The following is a 20,086-nucleotide window of genomic DNA, read 5'->3' on the forward strand; positions in this document are numbered from 1 at the left end:
CAGATTTCGGTACTGTGGAGTTTGTTAGGTATCAATTGAAAAGCCCAATCTGATACCCATAAAACTCCTTACTATAAGAAAATCTAGTTGTCTCCAAAAACAAATGATGTACCACTTTCACTGGTCTTTTACTGAGGTTTGACAGGAGTAATAGGAATACTGGCAAGGCATGTAAATCATTTGCAAGGGAGAGGCACTCCAGAAGAGAGATGCCCATATGACCATGTGTTTATGTTTGCCCCTTAGATAATCAGTTTTCACCACCCTTTCCTATTATCGGTATCTTCCTATCAGAATCTTTCTTTTTGCTGATTTCTTGAGATTTAAAGAATTGCTAATGAAAAGAAATTATTCCCCTAACTTCTGTGCACTTAATCACAGAGGATGTGACCCTCATGGTAGAGAAGAGTCAGGTGAATAAAAATGTAGTAGAAATCAAGTCCAAAAGACTAGGAACCTATTTTCTCGTACTTCAATTTTTTTATTGGCTATATAAATTCTAGATCCTCTCTGTAGATCTGGAATGGGACTTTGACATGCTCTTCCAACAGTACTCATGTCGCTGATGAGGAAAGGGTGGACTTTGAGGCAAAACAGCTTTCTGAGGGTGACATAATGACAGAGTCACCTTTAGAAGGCACATATTTCTGCAGTAGAAACCCATATTTTCGTGTCAGGCTCATTCAGTAAGTTTCATTAAAGTTCAAGATAATTGCAAGGTACTTATTCCTGGTGCTAATTGCAGAGTCTATTAAGGAAATGTACTATATGAAACCAAGATGCAGCCAATGATAATGTCTTACCATACTATTAATAATGAATTACCTCACAGAATTTTTTTTTCCCAATTTCTTTAACTTCTCTTAATCTATAAGAATTTTGGCCATTTGTAATTTGCTTTCATGATCAATGTGAAAGATGTATCAATTTCAAAGTATTTCAATTTGAGGCACTTTTTAATGTTTATATTTGTCTTTTATTTTAAGTGTCAGCGGTATTGGAAGGCAAGTTTTTTTTTTTCTTTCCCTCCAACCATCCAAGTGTTTTGGCAATTTGATAATTCAATAACACTGAAGGAATTTACTACAGCTAGGGAAAGTTGAGACTTTTTGTTTTTAAATGGCCTTTCCCTATTTGCACATTAACACGTTATCATATTAATCCCAATTCCCTTCTCCATATCCCCACCCCCTCTCTCCTCTATGGCTTTGCTAGCTACTCATGATTCTAGATACCCTTTCTTTCTAAGGATTGAGGGGTAGAATATAATACTGGATTTCTCGTCATTTTGTAATGACGAATAGGCTGTATAACAGCCTATTCTTCAAAGACCCCAAACTTAATATTAAATTGACATTAATGAACCTACACTGATTCTTGCATTTTTCCTGTTTTCACCTCTACCCACCCATTCTGGAAGCCAATAAGATTTTCAATATCAACTTCATTTGTATTAATCTTCATGAATTTGAACAATTGAAAATCTAGTCTTTGGTTTCTCAGGCATACCAAGCATTTTAGATTCAAAGCAAATCAGTCTAATGCTCAGTGGGCTGAAGCCTAGGTTTGTATTTTCCCTGAAACGAATCATAACAGCTGCCAAAACATCCCTATTGCTCTATTCCAAGCAAGAAGTAGAAGACGAAGATGGGCTATACATATCTGTTTTATGCTCCTTCTCATTTGCAAGTATATGTCATCAATTGCCAAATCCCCCCACGTCATCCTCCAGTTTCTCTCCCCATTTCTGCCTGTGACTGCAGAGGCCCTGCATCTTGACATTGCACTCCCAGCTTCTCCATGCTGGAGGCCCCATCTTACAGAATGTCATGTCAGCACTTTGACTGTGACTGCCCTGGGATGAAATGGCACCAATATTGGTGACAAGCTGGGCTTCTGGTTTTACTCAGGAGGATCATTAACCATCTTTAAATAAATAAATCTCTGCTGCTACACATTGTACAATTTAGACCATGTGCCTTTGTGACTTTTGATGTGAGTCTTATGTTTAAAACCATTGTTTGCTTTTTTCTGCCACCTATATCAGCATGCGTTATGATTGATTCTTCAGGACCTTGGTTTCAGTCTCTATAAGAGCCTATTCTTCAAAGCCCCCAAACTTAATATTAAATTATATCACCTGTCATTTAAGCCAGGTCTATCCAAACACATCCTTCAATGTGGAAAGCATCCATCTAGTTGTATGTGTGTGTGTGTGTGTGCATGCATGTATGTGTGTGTGTGTTTCTATATAAACAGATATATATAGAAAACACCTTACATTTGTGCTGGACTTCATAACTTGCTTGACCCATTGGCATAGCAACTTGAGCCTTTAATTAATTGTTTCCTCTTTCAAAATTCTATTCCTCAAACCGAATTAGGCGGCCCCCCTTTGGGCTGCCTTAGTGATACTTAAAGGGGCCATTGCATAAATAAAGGTATCCCTTTGATCACCAACTTCATGATCACTAAAATGTTGATTACTCAGCAATGGGAAGATGCACCATCATCTATGGGCACCTGGGAACTGGTTCTACTTTATTCTTCCATGAGGCTATGGTTTGACCAATGCTGTGTCAAAACCTGAAGAACCTGAGGAGTCTCGCCATCTTCTTGAAGTGGTTACAGTGAGTGTTTGTATGAGATTTTCTGGAGTGTGGTATAAGCCCTGAGAATACATAGGCAGTATTCCAGTAGGAAGTGAGTTTTTCTTAACATGGTAAAATTCTGTTACGTGAGGATGAAATCACCAGCAGTTGCATGCCCAGTCAAGGACTCTTCTCCTGCTCCAAGTCTCCATCTCTTTGGTTTCCATTGTTTCAGAGTATCTGGCTAAATAAAATAGGGACTTCATCCACTCTGGAGTGTTTGGTGTGCTTGTTGGTATGGGTTCTCCAAGTATCCACACATAACTCATCTGAGTTTACCTACCTTCATAATATGCTGAAATGTTCTTTGTCCCCACATTTTTTTTTCTCTGAAATCTAAGCGGAGAGTAAGCACCATAACTACTCGTCTTAATGTCATTGTCCCTCTGCTTGTAAATGTCCTGGTGTGTAGTAGATTCTCAAATATTTAACTGAGTGGGAAAATATCAGCCATTATGTAGGACTTCATGCATTAAAGTTCTTAATATTCCTTATTTTATTTGAGTTTTGCCTCTAGTGGCTTTTAGCTATGATTTCACAGAATACTATCGTTCTTGAGCTGAACTAAAGGCTTCTTCCTTTAAAATCAGAGTCTTTCCTAATTACCTGAAAGAAATACTAATGAATAGCATTTTCTCCCATTTTTTAACTTCCCATCCTATATATATATATATATATATATATATATATATATATATATATATATTTTTTTTTTTTTCCTTGAAAGCTTTGACTTCTATTGTAAGGCTATATCTAGCTTCGCACAAAATTAGATTTTACTATTTTCATTGACATATCATTCCATGAAAATTAACTTGCCTTTCAGAAGTTCAGATATTTGAGCAGAGAATGCTATTTGCAACAGGAGCTATTTCTTCTTTCTCATGGGGGTAGGACAGGGGAAGAGGGTGGATTGTCTGCCTGTATTACATAATGGGTAGTGCCACATCCTAGGCATTCCTTGTGTTTTATTTCCACCTCCCATCAGCTCCATGATATGTTATTACTAGCAGGTTTTAAGCAATGAGACTGTGTCACAGAGCAGTTCAAGCCTAATGTCACAGAACCAGCCAATGGGAAGGTCAGATCATTTGACTCAAAAACCCATTGCCCTGTCCACATGACAGTTAGTGGTATTAGCATCTATTCTCTATTGTTAAATTGTAAACTCCTTCAATGCAGAGGTTATGTTCATTTGTCCCATGGAAGGGAGGTCTCCATAAAACTGGATAGATTTGTCTACTCCTTATTTTAGTTAGCTTTGTTTGGGAAACGTGACTTCTCTGTATATCCAAGCATGGACCCAGATCATCTTCAGTCCTTGCCATTATTTGCCTTCCATTATACATCACAATGTATCTCACTGTCTTTAAGCTGTAACTCAGTCTCTTCCTCACAGCCACCCTCAAACGGGGGTTGGTGACTGGAAAAATAATACGAGGAAAAGTTGTTAACTCTCTGAGATAACAGTTCATATTTTAAAATGCTCATTATTAATTCCAATATGGAATAATTTGCACTTGCTATTAACACATTAAGACAGCCAAAAAAAATGGGAAAGTGTCTCAACAGGAGACATTCAAATGTGAAGTTAAAAAAAAAAAAAACAGAAGAAAACTTTTTTCTGATGAGCTAAGGGTATGTTGAAGATCTAGCCATCATACAGTTTATTTGTGTGGCTTTAGGGTTTTTGCTTTTATGTGTTAATTATTAATAAAATTAATTTTCAACACATCAATAAAAATGTGAAATCTGTACATAGTAATGGCCACCATCTCCTCCTTTTAAATGCCCCAATAGATGATGCACTGGTGCAAAACTGAACTATCACCTTCTGGGAAGTCATACTAATACTGTAGCATATTGATTGAATTCACAAAGCTGAATGTGTTCTACTTTAAAAATATGTCTTTAAGAAAGATAACCTTTTGTCATTAAAATAAAGATGGAGAGTGTGACAAGACATGGGCATATATCCTTAAAGTTAAAGAAAACTATCTACAGTAGTTCTTTTTAAAAAGAGTGTTTATTAACCAAGAAAAATCTTGTTACAGGCACATATTCATATGACATACATAGGTATATGTCTCAGCTGAAAAACCATTATAACCAAAATTGTCCCTAAGATTTCCATTTCTGTGCCTCTAAATTAACTTGTTTTTGACGATAAGGAAACACATTGGTGACCCATGGTATTCCTTGTTTTTTGGTTATTTGTGTTGTCCATTTTAGGATTATTGAGGTATACTGTCCTAGTCAGGTTAAATGTTTGGGGAAAAAGCCAAAGTTTGATGGAGTTTACTCCGTTTTCTTTGTGATTTTAAAGATAACAGGTGCTTCTGAGGGTACTGCACCCAGACTGACATGTTCAAAATTTCATGTTGCTAGTAATTCCAGAGCTTAGACTGAAAGGAGTTTGTTCTTCAGATCACCTGAAAAAGGGGAAAATACTGTGTGAGACTAGATTTCTTAGTACTTTCTCTTGCTTTTTACTCTTGTTTTTTTTCATATTTTATTTAGGAAAAGATTTGCCAACCATACAATTATAGGTATGACAGTTGCTTAAGAAATTTTGGAGATGGAGATGGAAAGGGTGGGGAATAATGTAGGGCTATAGCCATTAATAAAAAAGAAAGGAATGGGAACTTAGATATAATAATACCTTCCTGGCATGGTGTCTGTATCTTGAGTAGCATGTTAATTTCTGATTATGAAATAACTTACATTTCAAAAACCAACTCCTATCTGGACAAGGATGAAAAATATTAACAATTCTGTGTTTTGTACAAAACAAGAATGTTGATATACATATAAAATCAGTTTTATACATAACTTAAAACATAGATGATAAATGTTCCTTTAAATTGCAATAGCTTCAGAGGTTTGGGAATTATTTTCAGAATATTGATAAATGGGAAATTGCATTTCAACTCTTTTCAAGTCTTTTCCCAAAAGCACACAAATAAAATGTTAATTTTTATGTGAAAGTGATTTTTAAACCGCAAGCAGATTTAAAAACTTTTTTAAGGACTTTTCTCTATAGTGGCCAATTTCATATAAAATGTTATTTTAGGCCTAATTGCAAATGGAGTACTTAGGCTGCCAGCTCTGCTAAGGTTGAATTTCATTTGAACTTTCTAATAGTATGATCTTTTTTTTTCAGAATTTAATAACTGACTCAAATATTTAATAGTGGAAGCCTTTATTAAATTAAAAAGAAATCAGGGTATATTTTTAGAAGAACTAACTTATTTTCTTTATCAATTTTATCTACTTTGAAAGAAAGGAAAGTGAATGGAACCAATCTCTTTGTTTACTTAAATAGACATTAATGCTATGACCCCAGCAAATAATTTATTTCAGGATGTATCGTTGTTCAAAAGATTTGAGAAGCACCAAATGGCAATAATAACTACACTTCTAGCTCTACTGAATGGCAATTTAGACTGACTGTATGAACCTCTTCATCTGTCTTCTGGATAATCATTCTTTTTAATATTCACATATATTTTCTAGATCCTTTTTTAAATTCCCCTCTATCCATGTGTGCATTGCCTAACAGTTTTTGTTCAATGCAATGGCTTGTTTTGAAATTCAAGTGGGGGGAAGATGAGAGTTGAAAAATTTTGTTTGCACATGTCACTCTGTATACAGATGACAAAAGATCATTAAATTCACTAATTTACAAGCATCCTTAGAAAGAATATTTTTACATAAAAGCATGTTGTAAACCTTTTTAATTAAAGCACAGTTGTGCCATGTACTCTCTTTCCCCCAGGGCCCTTTTGACCTCTCACCTCCTGTTTTGTATTGCAGGCACTCCACTGCTGGTGAGGAGAAGCAGTGACCCAGCTCCAGGGCCACCTGCTGATGCCCAGCCAAGCTCTTCACACCCCAGTGGCCAGAGTCTGAAACCTGTTGTTTTAGTAAGTATCCTGCCCTTTGCATTTCTACTAAGAGATCAAAGTCCTTACCCATAGACTAACTGGGGCTTTGCAGTCTGGAAAGGAAATTAATAATTAGAAATCTTTTGCAAAGATATACAGTGGTAGTTATAATAGTACAATCTATTAATAGTACATAGGTTCCGTGAGGGCCATTATATATAGTATCAATTATGTGCCAAACTCTGTTTTCAGCGTTGTTCAGTTGTCATCTAAACTTCTGCTTCAAGGTTAAGTTTTTATCTTCATTTTACTGATAAAGAAATTGAAACAGAAGGAGGTTTAGAAATTTGTTGAAGGCCACATAGGAGGTGGCAGAGCCAGGAAATTAACCCAAGTGATCTGGCTGAAAAGATCATGCTTTGTAGCCAGATGTGGTAGCACACACCTGTAATCTCAACGGCTTAGGAGTCTGAGGCAGGAGGATTTTAGGTCATCCTGGGAAATTTACTGAGACCCTGTCTCAAAATAACATCAAAAAAAGGCTGGGGTTATAGCTCATATGCAGAATGTTCCTGAGTCAATTCCGGCATCCCCTGTCACCCCCCATTAACAAAAGACCAGGCTTTGAATTTGCATGCTGTACCACTGCATGTCCTTCATCCTGTGGCTTCAAAATACCCAAAGATTAAGTCTACATGTTTTTTCTCTAATAACACAATGCTTTGCAAAGCCATATCAGGATAAATAGTAATACAGTTTCACATTTTCAATATCATGAATATGTGCTGTGACTATTAGATTTCTAGAATCCATCATAAAATTAAAATCCAGATAAAAATAAAATTATATACCCAAACTCCTTATAACCAGATATACTTATAACTGCTATACTTACAATCCATAGGTTAAATGGAGAATAATTTCCTGAAGAGATTACATCTTCCTTCCATATAGAACTGTGGGATCTTTATGCTAATTCCTACTTGCTTTGAAAAGTTGTAATTGAACTTCATTCATCCAAATAGCCTTAGAGTTAGATTTCAATTAATGTCTACATATCATTGCAATAGGGCATCCTTAACAATATAACCATATTAAAAAGTTAGCTCCTAAAAGCAAGTCTTCTATTTTGAGTGTATCTATAGCACCGTTAGGGAAAAAAAAAAGCAACATATTATAGGTTTATCAGAATGCCAAATAGATTAAACAAATTCTCCCAGTTTGGTCCATGGCTTTCTTATCAAGAGCCAGTGCTAATGTTATGAGGTAAGAGTTGCTATACCAAACCACTGGGCATGTATTAATACATTTGTGGTAATATTTTGCCATATTTCTTCCCTTAAATAAGCAAGCAAATGTCTTGAAAGTATTTTAGATGTAATGTTCTCTCACTATTCTACTTAAAACTCTATCCTTTTAAGGAATTATATGTAATGGAACTTTAATAAAAATCAGGTGTGTGTGGTCTACTTTAATGATGAATACAAACAAGACCAGTATGTGGTAAGGTCTGCTAGCTTTTTTTTTTTTTTTTTTTTTTTTTTGGTAACCCTCTGATTGAGACCATGTTAAGCCTAAATATATTAGTTTGGGGGAAGAGGACTATATAAATGAGAGAATAATTGCATAAAAGAGAATAACTACAATTTAGTGTTGATTTTTAGGGTATCTGCATAACCTAAAATGAGAGTGTATTTGATCGTTGTTTGCATATACAAAATCCAGCAAAGTTTATCTTTTCATTACATAAATGCAGCACTTACATCAATTAAAATGTTACTGATATTGCTTTCCCTAAAAGGAAATTATAGGGCTATTATCTTTCTAATAGATTTCGTAGTCTCACCAAAATATCACATTGTGAGTGCCACAAGTTAGGGTATGAGGCAGGACGACAAACTATTACTAGAGATATGCATATCCTTTTTCACAAGGAAATATTGGGACTTAAATCCTTATACCTCATTTTTTTTTCCCACAGAGTAAAAAGGAAAACAGTTTTATCCAGAGTAAAAAGGAAAAAGGGTATTTCCTCCTTTTCTCTCAGTGTCTCTGGGCATGACAGCCTGGGACGCTAAAAGTAGAGTCTGGTTCTTGACTTGCCATGGGATAGAAACACATTTTATACTTCTCTTGCTTTAGTGTAAAATAATTTCCATGACACTCATAAGCCTTAACATCTCCAGGTACAAGCACAGGGCCTGACTTATCATTATATATCTATTACCCAAATGTGGAAGGTGCTCAGTATATTTGTTTTGGACTTAGGAAAGCAATGCACATATAAAATTCTACAAAAAAGCCCTACAAAATTCTCAGCAATTAGCCTGTTTGATAATTAATAATTAATCTCAGTCATTTCTCTATTCCCCCAAAAGAATCTGTCTGGAAAATATTTATAAGTTCAAAAATTTGGTTCACCCGAGGCAAGAGACAGATGTTTTAACTGCCCTACTGTGCAAGACTTGGTGAAGTTAATAAATAGATCGAATCTATTTTTACCTAGAAAAAAGATACAATTTGTGTGTGTGTGTTATAACTTTATTCATATATTTCTTTATATCTGAATCTGTGGACTATTTAGATCTACACTGCCTCGCATGATAGCCACTAGCTTACATGGCTGTGAAACTCTTGAAATAGAGTTGATCTGATTTGAAATGTATTGAAGTTTTGTATGTGCACACTCTCTTTCAAAAACTGAAGTGTGAAAAAAAAATAACATCTCATTAATCATTTTTATATTGACTGTTGAAATGATAATATATTTGATATTTTGGGTTAAGCACAATATATTGTTAGAACTATTTTCACCTGCTTCATTTTACTTTTTCATAACATGGGTACTAGAAAATTTAAAATTGCAGCTGTTCTTGTTATTCCATTTATATTGCATAGTGCATCTGTGGGACAAAAGTAAAATTGAATTTAGCATTAATGAAATGGTTGGAGATATTTATGGGAAGATCTTTGAGGACCATCTCTTCTCCCTGGTGAAAGTATGGTTGAACTTGTGTACAGCAAGTCCTGATTCAAGCCTTTTGTCTGGCGTAATTATTAACAGTGACCCCAGTGACTCTCAAAGGAGTCCATTTTGTGTCACCCTGCATATAGCCCTATAGTTACTTTCATTGTTTGCTCAGTGGTAAGAGAACCATGGGAACACAATAGGCTCCATTCTTAGCTGCGGACACATTGCAGAGCAGCTTCTGTGTGGCAAGCTCCTGAGCTCAGGAAGGTGAGACTTCAGGTTCTATTCCATGTCTCAGATTCCAGAATTTACTGGATGCTTCCTCGATAACTTCAGCTATCCTGTACTTAATTCCCATTATTTGATAAGTGATGATGAATATGGGGAATGTGTGATAATGTAGCCATGTATCACCCATTACAAAAAATAATTGCTTAAAAAAAATCTATGTTCAATTGCATTTCAGTCCAATATCCAAGGCAGGGGGAACAATCAAAATTTCCATTTCTTAAATAGTGTTCATATGTAAGCAATTCACAGATGGCAGGACCCCAAGTGGGTTATGTGCAATCATTCCCAAGAAACGAAACATATAACCCACAGCATAAGAATCTGAAGAATGAATATTTGACACATTTGATTATGTTGAAATATTGCCTTGAAGACCACAGTTGATGACTGTTATTTTTAGTTGCAATTCATTAGGCCTACCATAGAGGGTAAAGTTTTCGTTGATGCCCAGGGATGTGTGGTTTTTAAAAGTTAGAAAAGTTGCACTTATTTTTGGCTAAGTTATTACAAATTGGTTATTTAAGATGTGCACTCTGGAACATGCTGTAGTTTTAAAATGGGCCTAAATAAGAAATATCAAATTTTCTGCAGACTTCATGTTCTGTTTATATTGATAAGTAACCAAATCTCAATATTTGTTACTTAAGGTACCACCAGATAAACAGCACAGAAATTTGTTTCCTCTATTCCTCTGTCATACCAGAATAGTACAATTATTAATGTGCAGATAGCAATGGCTATTTATCTTCCAAGACAATAGCAAATCCAGTTCTACTGACTGCTTTTGAATTAAAGAAAGAGAATCCTGGGCACAGGATATTTCTTAGGGAAAGTTCTCTTATGAGAAGTCTTACCTCCCTTCCCTTGATTGCAACCTGGTGTTCTTGGCTTGAGGGCATGCCATAAAACCAGGTCCTTGAAATTGATGTTCCTGAATTTGCGGATGGAACAGAACTCTAAAACAGATGTGAGTTTTTTCTTAATATCCGGTTAACTACTATAGTTGTTTTGTGTTTTAATGACTGTTTATAGTTTTGAATTTAACCCTTAAGGCAAATTGATCCTGCAGGGCGAGTAAATTAAAAAGTGGATTCTTGAAAATTATAATACTGTGGTGGTTCTCAGATAGTAAAGGACATTGTTCTAAAACCGTTATTTATTTTGTATTTCCAAAATTAAGAAACTACTGGTCTGTTTATTAAACAAATGTGTCATATATAAGTAAAAATAAGCTGGCAATTTTTGGGGTTGTTAAATTGGAAGTCCAGGGATGGGTTGCAGGGAGTCTGGTAACTCTGCAGTTGTATGCCATGGCATGCCAGTGTGTGTATGTGTGTTTATTTCTCTAAAGATTCTATCACTCTTTAAATTTTAAAACAAAAGAACAATATTAAGAACTATCAGTTTTTGGTTGGATAAAATAGTACATGGAAGCCACCAATTCTCAAATTAGGAATGATGATAGAGATTAAACAGAGAATGATCTCTCTTCCCTGCAAATACATATTAAATAATTAAGATTATTTCATCACATTATCATCTTTTCTTACCAACACATAGCACAGAAATTCGGAATTTTAAGTTAAATAGAAGCTTTTGAATTTCTGCACTGAGAGACCAAACATATCTGTTTATTCAGTAGCAGCATCATTTTTAGCAATTCTAAGATTGGGGTGGAGGACACAGATTAGTTATAAAAAGACACCCTAAAGGGATGTGTTTCCATTTGTCCAGTGTGTTATAATATTCTTTGCAGATTTGGGGATTTAATCTGCAAATATAATAACTGGTAGTTACTCGTGAGAGAAAGTATTTCCAATGACTAGCCACATTCTGTGTCTTGCTTATAATACAATGGAGAAGTGGTTCCAAAAATTTCCCCTTGTATGACACATGCCTTCCCATGTGTATCATGTACATTGAGAGTATAGTTGATGTTTCTAAGATGCATGAGAGAAATTGCTGAGATATTACAGATAAACTTATATAGCTTAGTTGTTAGGATTAAAACTCATTGAATTTTCACTGAGGTTAGAGGACTTTAGATTATGGGCTGGTGACTAACAAAATCCAACATAAAATTTATCCAACATTTTGCATGACCAAACCATATTTTCTACCTACTAGACATGCTCTTAAGTAGCCATAGAAACACCAGAATAGAATAATGGCTGTAGATGCCAGAATATATTGGAAGGAAGTTTCTATCTGTTGCCTTCCAATGAAGAGAGATGGATGCTGAGAAGCAAAAGGAGGGAGAAATAACATGTAATATATAATTGCATTATTTAGAGATACTGAAGCCTACAAAGGTTTTTCTTTTCTTCCCCTGACACAGTGATTTAATAATAGTCCTGGTGTTTGTAACTCCAGCTGTTCACGCTGTGTGCTGATAAGACCAGAGCTTGGAGACACATTGCAACGATGGTTTTCATATGGCTTTGTTTTTAGGAGATAAAGCTGCCATCCAATATTTCACAGAGCCAAATGTTTACTTATTTTGGCAAGTTTGGGCAGCTTCATTTCTGAAGCAGTTATGCTTATAAAACTAAAGCTCAGGTACGAAAAATTCAGAAGTTTGATTTACTCTGCAGCAGAGTTTTTTGTTTTGTTTTTTAAACCATATCTTGCAGAAGTTGGTAAAACAAATTTGGGTTATCTGAATGTCTGAACCATGGCTAGTCACGTACCATGGATATGTGAATCCTGTTCAGGTGTGTACTTCCCCGTTATTCATCTTGGGTCTGATCCAAAACTGAAAATCTGAAGGAAATATCATTATTCAGAGGTCACTTTCAGCAATTAAAAAGCTAACCCAGACAGGTCTTTGCTATTTATTCTTGAGCTGCACATAATGAAAACTGAATGAGTTTGTGTCAAAATAAATTGATCCATTCAGTTAGGTGCCATCTGGACAGGCTAAGATGTGATTCCTGTCCTCAGGAAACTTGCACCCTAGTTACAAAGACCAGAAACAGATCCTCTAAGAACCCTCTCAGACTGAAAGTCTGTACCAGGGTATCAAGCAGCACATTTATAACCTTGAGTCTTAGTGTTCTTTGCCTTTGGTCTGCACTTCACTCTGGTCAGCCTCCCTAACCCCTGAAGGTAAGTGCCATGTGCAGTATGTCTATTAACTCTTATCTCCCTTAAATATAACTGCTTGTTCAAATGTCTGCATTTTTTCAAAACCATGAGCTCCTCAGAGGTATGAGCCAGGTTTCTAAATTTTATACTTGAACCCTAGGCACAGAGTGTGGCTCATAATAGACTCTCTTAAACATATGACTACGTGATTGAAACTTTCATTTCTGAGATAGACAAGATGAATTCAATTCAACAACTTTTAACCAATTTTAACTTCTATTGTACAGATGTGTATTTTATTTTGTGTGTGTATGTATGAATGAAATTGGGAAATCCTCTGTTTAAAATACTATGTTGCTTCCCAGATAGTTTCAGTTTTGAATTTTCTGTTTTAGGACAATGTGTTACTTGTTTCTTCTTTGTGTTGCCAAGGAGAAAGAGATGTTTAAACATAACTTCTCTACTTTGAATAGCATGTGGGTTGGTGGCTGAGATCAGCAGTTTGAATTGTGAAATCTACTTCATCTTCTAAGAATTCTAGCAATGACTTCAGCATAGGAATTGATTCTGAGAAAGAGTACAAACTATAGGAAGAAAACAAGCCTTGGCAATTAAAGATCTGAACAATTAGGTTGAGGTTTTTGGGTTTTTTTTTTTTTTTTTTGTTGTTGTTGTTGTTGTTTGTTTTGGTACTGGGGATTGAACTCAGGGGCATTTTACCACTGAGATACATCCTCTGACCCTTATTATTGTTATTTTTTTTTTTTTGAGACACAGTTTCATTAAGTTGCTAAGGGTCTTGCTAAGTTGCTAAGGCCAACCTTGAATTTGAGATCCTCCTGCCTCAGCCTCTGTGGTCATTGGGATTATAGGCAGGTACCACTGTCTCCCACTATATATAAATCATCATTAAGGTTAATTTTTCAAGTGATGATGTAGGTGAACAGAGAATAGAAATTAACATGCATGCAGTTGTAGTCAGATACCTGAGTTCTGTCTCTTTGTCAACAAAACTGAGTTCTAACAATTATGAAATTACCAATCCTGGTTGTTATATCTTTATAATTTTCTAGTAATTGTGTCAAAGAATTTAGAAGACTCTTTGTTAGAATAGACAACTTATTTTACCCATTTCATCTAAAGATTCCCCCCTTATAAGTTATCTTTCTATTCCATCTTCTTTAAGAAGATTTTTTTTTTCTGGATTGAACTGATACAGAAGAAATTAAAAATATCCCTGGTATGTGAATTAATTAAAGAGTGTGAGAACATTTACAAGGTGTTTCTTGGCAAAACACTAATAAACATATCAATCTCATTTTAGCAGTATGGGCGGGTCAAATTTAATAGTGTTGTTAGAAATTTGCTAAAGATGATGTTTCAAAATGACTTTAGTCTGAAGGAGAAGATCCTGTATCTTCATTGTATCAGTAACTATATGACCCTGAGAAAATTATTCAAATTGTGGATGAGTTCCTCAGAAATCATTTTATGATTTTATATAACAAAAAAGGAAACAGAGAGAACCTGTGTGAACACCAGTTGTTAGTGACTTAAACATACAAACTAGTTGACTCAAGGTTCCAGATGTGAATTATTAACTTGGCATGAAGTCAGTTAAATTTTATTTTAATGTCTTAAAATTTATAAATATTCATGGAATTAGGATATATTTCCATCAAATCACAAGCAGTCTAATTTTATTTTCCAAGTGAGTAACATGGAGAAATATTTTTAAAAGACACACACACGTAGAGGCAGCAGCCTGAAAACGTGCCTGGGTATACACGTACATGTATGTCATCTTTGGTGGAAGGGCTGCTACCAAAATCTGCAGACAAGTGTGCAAATGTCATGGTACTTTCAGGGGAAAGTCCAGGGGAAGTACGGTGCATTCCGTATGCTCTCATCTTCTTTCTATTGGGGCTTTCTGTGATTTGACATTTAGGAAAGTCGATGGCATGGACAGAAAGGATTAGTGGGAGTTCACCTTGGAAAGAAGCATGGCGGGTATTGAAATGAAAACTATCTTTTTTTTTTTTCCTCAAGGATGGTGTAACCCAGATAACTCTTCTGATGGGGGATTCCCCCACCCCACCCCAACATAAACTCTTGTGAAATACAAGTTTCATTTTGGTTTCTGTTTTCAAAGTCTAGTCATAGGATGACATTGTACGGACATTTAAAAGACTTTCCTTCTCAGGAGGGTGGCCCCTTCCCTAATAGCTGTGTGCTATATAATGGAGTTCTGATTTAGATGAATCACATTTTAAAAGTAGCTACTGTGTGTGTTTTATGCTTGTGGAAACAGAGAGCATCCTCATAAGCAGCATGTGAGCTTGTCACTACATAGCTTTTGATGTCTGAGGAGATGATCACAGGGACATCTGGAGTGAGTTAGCGTTGAAGTAACTGGTGTGTGGCACTGGAGAATCCAGAGCCTTCTGACAGATTTAAACCAGTTTTTAAAGACTCACTACTTTTAGCAAATCTTTTTAACTTCCATCTGGCCTAAAATTTTCAAACTGACTTAGCCTTGGTGTTTTCCACCAGATTTTACAGTTTTCTTTCCAGGTAGAATTCCCTGTCTCTTAATCAAGAATGGGTAAATGGCACCTTTTGCAAAAAAAAAAAATGAAGTGCTGTCCCTACTCTAAAAAGAAAAGGTGGAAAATTCATCAGAGGTCAGAATCAACGGACTTGCTTAAAAAGCTTCTTGCCTCTTTTTTTTTCTACCTTAAGTTTCAATCACCATCAATCACCCAGACCTTTTTAAATTTAACTTCTAAATAAAATACATTTGACATTCAGTTATATTCTTATGAAGATCCAAAGATAAACAAGTTGTCCTCAGAGCAGCTAATATTGTTAGAGTATGGTACTTCATGTTCAAAACACCTATCAAAAGCTCACACATTAATCAGAATTTCATTTGAATGGTCTCATAAAATATGGGCATTTGTTTAAAGGTTGTATAATTTGTTCAGTGAGGTCCCTTATCCAAAATTCTTAGGACCAGAAGTGTTTTGTATTTTGGATTTGGGCTGAGAAGAGGGGCAGGATTGGAATATTTCATATACATACTGAGATATCTTAGGGATGAGAACCATGTCTGAACATGAAATTCATTTATGTTTCACATATACCTTATATACACAGCAGCCTGGAGGCAATTTTATACAGTATTTTTATTGTGTTTGCATTTTGACTGGAACCTATCACATGAGGTCAGTTGTGGAATTTTCCACATGTGACATCATGTTGGTACACAAAGTTTTTCAGAGTTTGGAGCTTTTCAGATTTCAGACTTTCAGATTAGGGATTCTCAGCCTATATGAGATAGTTCATGTTTGTTTTATGAATAAAATCATTACATGCTGCTCTAAGTGTGAATGTATTTATAACACTTGACCTCCTGTCTAGAAATCCCTGATACTCTCCTTGTCTCCAGCTATATATTCAATTTCTTGAACTTGTCTCCCCCTCCTTTTTATGTGGTAAAATATACATAATAATTATCATTCTTTTTTTGTGTGTGGAGATCCAAGGCAGGCCTCACACTTGGTAGGCAACTGCTCTACCACGGAACCCCTATCTTACCCGTTTTTCAGTGCACAGATCAATGGTACAGCTACATTCATGTCAGTGTGCCTCTATCATCACTCTGTATCTCTGGAATGCTTCGTCTTACAAAACTGAAGCTCTATACCCATGAAGCAATAACTGCCAATTCTCTCCTCCCTTCAGTCCCTGACAACTGCAATTCTGCTTGCCCTATGACTTTGACAATCCTTGATGCCCCATATAAATGGAACCCATACTGCATTTATCTTTTTGTGTCTGGCTTATTTCACTTAGCATGATGATCTCAAGCTTCATTTGTGTTATTCCATGTCAGAAATGCCTGCCTTTTTAAGGCTGAATGGTATTCCACTATACATTTATACCACCTTTTGACTGTTTGTCATTGAGCACTTAGGTTGTGTCTACATTTCACCCACTGGGCACAATACTGTTATAAAATGAGTGTACAAATATCTCTTCACAATTCTATTTTCCATTCTTTTAGGTATAAACATAGAAGGTGAATTGCCATATCATATGGTTATTCTATTTTTCCTTTTTTGATGAACAACCAAATTCTCTTCCACAGGGATGTGCCATTTTACACTCCTACCAAGAGTGTAAAAGGGTTCTAGTTCCTCCATATTCTCACCCATACTTTTTTAAAAATATTTTTTCTTTTAATGTAGCCATCCTAATGAGTATGAGATATTTTGCTGTGGTTTGGTTTATATTTCCCTAATTATTCATATGTTGAACATCTTTTGAAGTGCTTAATAGCTGTTCATTTCTATATGTCCTTTTGAGATGTGTCTGTTTGAATCATTTGCCTATTTCTGGGGGTGTGAGGGGAAGGTACCCAGGATTGAACTAAGGGGCACTTGACCACTGAGCCACATCCCCAGCCCTATTTTATATTTCATTTAGAGACAGGGTCTCACTGAGTTGCTTAGCACCTTGCCATTGCTGAGACTGGCTTTGAACTCCCAATCCTCCGGCCACAGCCTCCCAAGCCACTGGGATTACAGGCATGCCTTACAATGCCCAGCTATTTTTGAATTGTGGGGGTTTTTTTTGGTTGTTGTTTTTGTTATTGTTGTTGATTTGTTTTTTATTGTTGAGTTTTAGGAGTTCTCTATATATTCTGGATATTAATCCATTATAAGGTAAATTATTTGCAGGTGGTTTCTTCCCTTCTCTAGGTTGTCTTTTTCATGCTGTTTTATTGTGTCCTTTGATGGTCATGAAGTCTAACCAGTCTATTTGTTTTGTTGTCTGTGATTTTTGTGTCATATATAAGAAATCCTTGCCAAATCCAACATTATAAAGATTTTCCCCTATGTTTGAGTCTAAGAGTTGTATAGTTAGTTAGCTCTTACATTTAGGTCTTTGATCTGTTGTTAGTTAACTTTTGTGAATGATTTTATGTAAAGGTCCAACTTCATATTTTCTTTTTTTGGAGGGTGTCAATATACACTTTTTCAGTACCACTTGTTAAAACTATCCTTTCCCACCAAAACATTGCTAAAATTCTTCACAGAACTAGGAAAACAACCCTAAAATTTATATAAAGCCACAAAAAGACTCTAATAGCCAAAGTAATCCTGAGCAAAAAGAAGAAAATAGAAACACATCTAATTTCAAAATATACTACAAAGCTATAGTAACAAAAAACAGCATTGCTAGAAGAACAAACACAATAGGCCAGTGGAATAGAATCAAGAGCCTAGAGGTAAATCCATATACCATAACCTGTTGACCTTCAGCCAAGGTAGTAGGAATGTGCATTGACAAAGGATGGTCTTTTCAAGAAATGGTTCTGGGAGCATTGGATACCTACATGCAAAAGAAGGAACCTAGACCCCAATCTCTCACCATATGCGAAAATCAATTCAAAATGAATTTGTTTCAGAAGAAACCAGTCCCATTCTATGAGAATGGACTAGGAAATGGAAAGAAGAGACAGAAAGACCCAGGATTACAGACAGTAGAATTTACTGGGGACTTAGAGACAGGAACATGTCTTGGAAGCCAGCATCACAGGAGATCCTCTCACTCCAAAGCTGAAAGAAGAAGTTTATATGCTTGGCTAGACAAAGGTGGGCTCTGGCTGGCTATCTGGAATGAAACTGGTCTTTCTCCAAAACCAGTAATATGTTTAGACTTCAGATGAGAAATTTTCTGGGTTTCATTAATTTATATAACACAATTTGCTGACTATCTTAACAACTTTGTCCTATAAGTTTGAGATGGGTGCCAGGGTCAGCATAGAAATTCTGTCCTGTAGTCCTATCAAACTGGACCCCTACTGGATTAAAGATTTAAACATAAGAACTGAAACTATGAAATTATAGAACAAGGATATTTTAGATAAGACTTTGAAACCATAGGTAACAAAACAAAAATTTCATCAGATGAAGAGAATTAAATCAGACAAAAATCTTCTGTACAACAAAGAAAGCAATCAATAGATTGAAGAGAGACTGTTAATAGAAGGGGAGAAAATTTGTAAAATATGCATTTAATAAGGGGTTTCCCCTGGTGATCTCCAGGCTGATAGACCTGCAGCTCACTGCCCCCTGCCCAGCATTACAAGAGCCTATCATACCACAGCCCAGGAAAAGATCAGAATCCAAAGGTTTCTACTGAATGCCTCTTTCATGCCATCATAACTGAAAAACCCCAAATTGAAATCATAAATTATGGGACTGGGGTTGTGGTACAGTGATAGAGCATTTGCTTGCCATGTATAAGGCACTGGGTTCAATTCTCAGCACCATATCAAAATAAATTAAAAAAATAAAGGTGTGCATCCATCTACACTAAAAAAAAAAAAAAAAGAAATCCTAAATTATAAGTCAAGGACCATCTGTATCTTCAACTATTTTACTTCTTTCCATAAGAAATTGCAAGTTTATCTTTATTGCCTTGGTTTACAGATGAAAAATATCTGTCTCAGACAAGTTAACTCCTTTGCTTCAAATGAGTTGTGGCTATAGGATTTGACTTCAAATATGTCTTAATCCAAGTGCACTGTTACAATTCAGATCCAGTGTTGGCCTGCCGCAGTCTGGCTGGGCACAATTCAGGAGCCACTTGTCAAAAGAAACTAACTTTATTTTTAGAACTACACATGCTAAACAAAACAGCTCCTCAGGAAAAAACCCTCAGAGCCCAACTGCCACCACCAGCTTCCCACAAGCCTCTCTCCCCAACACCAGCCTCTCCACCTCCCACAATCCTCCTGCTCTTGAGGCCGATTGGCTGGGTCGCGTGGGCGGAGCCAAAGAAGTCCCCCAATGAGCAGCTCCGTGGTCTGAAAGGGCAGGGAAACAGCCCAATGAGCATCACCGCAGAGGAGCCAATCAGCTAGATGTTGCTGGGGCCGCTGTGAGCCAATCATCAGCCGGCAGCTGGAAGTTTGCTGGGGCCCCTTTGGCTGTGGCTCTCAACATTGGCCTTAGAATCAGCTTTTTTCCCCACAATGCCCACATTGTTAAAATGGATTAGGCAGTCTATAAACTGCTTTCTAAGGTAATTTTGAACCTTTCTTCCTAGACAAAAAAAAAAAAAAAAATGTATTTTATCATTTTATAGTTACATTTTATTTTTCCACCAAAAAGGCCAGAACTTAC

The 20,086-nt window shown here is 36.0% G+C and overlaps 1 protein-coding gene across 2 annotated transcripts in view; it reads left to right on the forward strand.

Annotated features, from left to right (window-relative positions):
* The window catches only part of PARD3B (par-3 family cell polarity regulator beta), a 1,004,964-nt gene that overhangs the window by 436,621 nt on the left and 548,257 nt on the right, over positions 1-20,086 (forward strand). For both annotated transcript variants that reach the window (XM_081260439.1, XM_081260440.1), the window contains one exon: positions 6,468-6,577. In XM_081260439.1, coding sequence (XP_081116565.1) covers positions 6,468-6,577 — 110 coding nt within the window. The remainder of the gene's footprint in view (positions 1-6,467; positions 6,578-20,086) is intronic.

Source organism: Spermophilus citellus, assembly GCF_964194105.1.
Source record: "Spermophilus citellus genome assembly, chromosome: 11".
In the NCBI taxonomy this organism is placed as follows: Eukaryota; Metazoa; Chordata; class Mammalia; order Rodentia; family Sciuridae; genus Spermophilus; species Spermophilus citellus.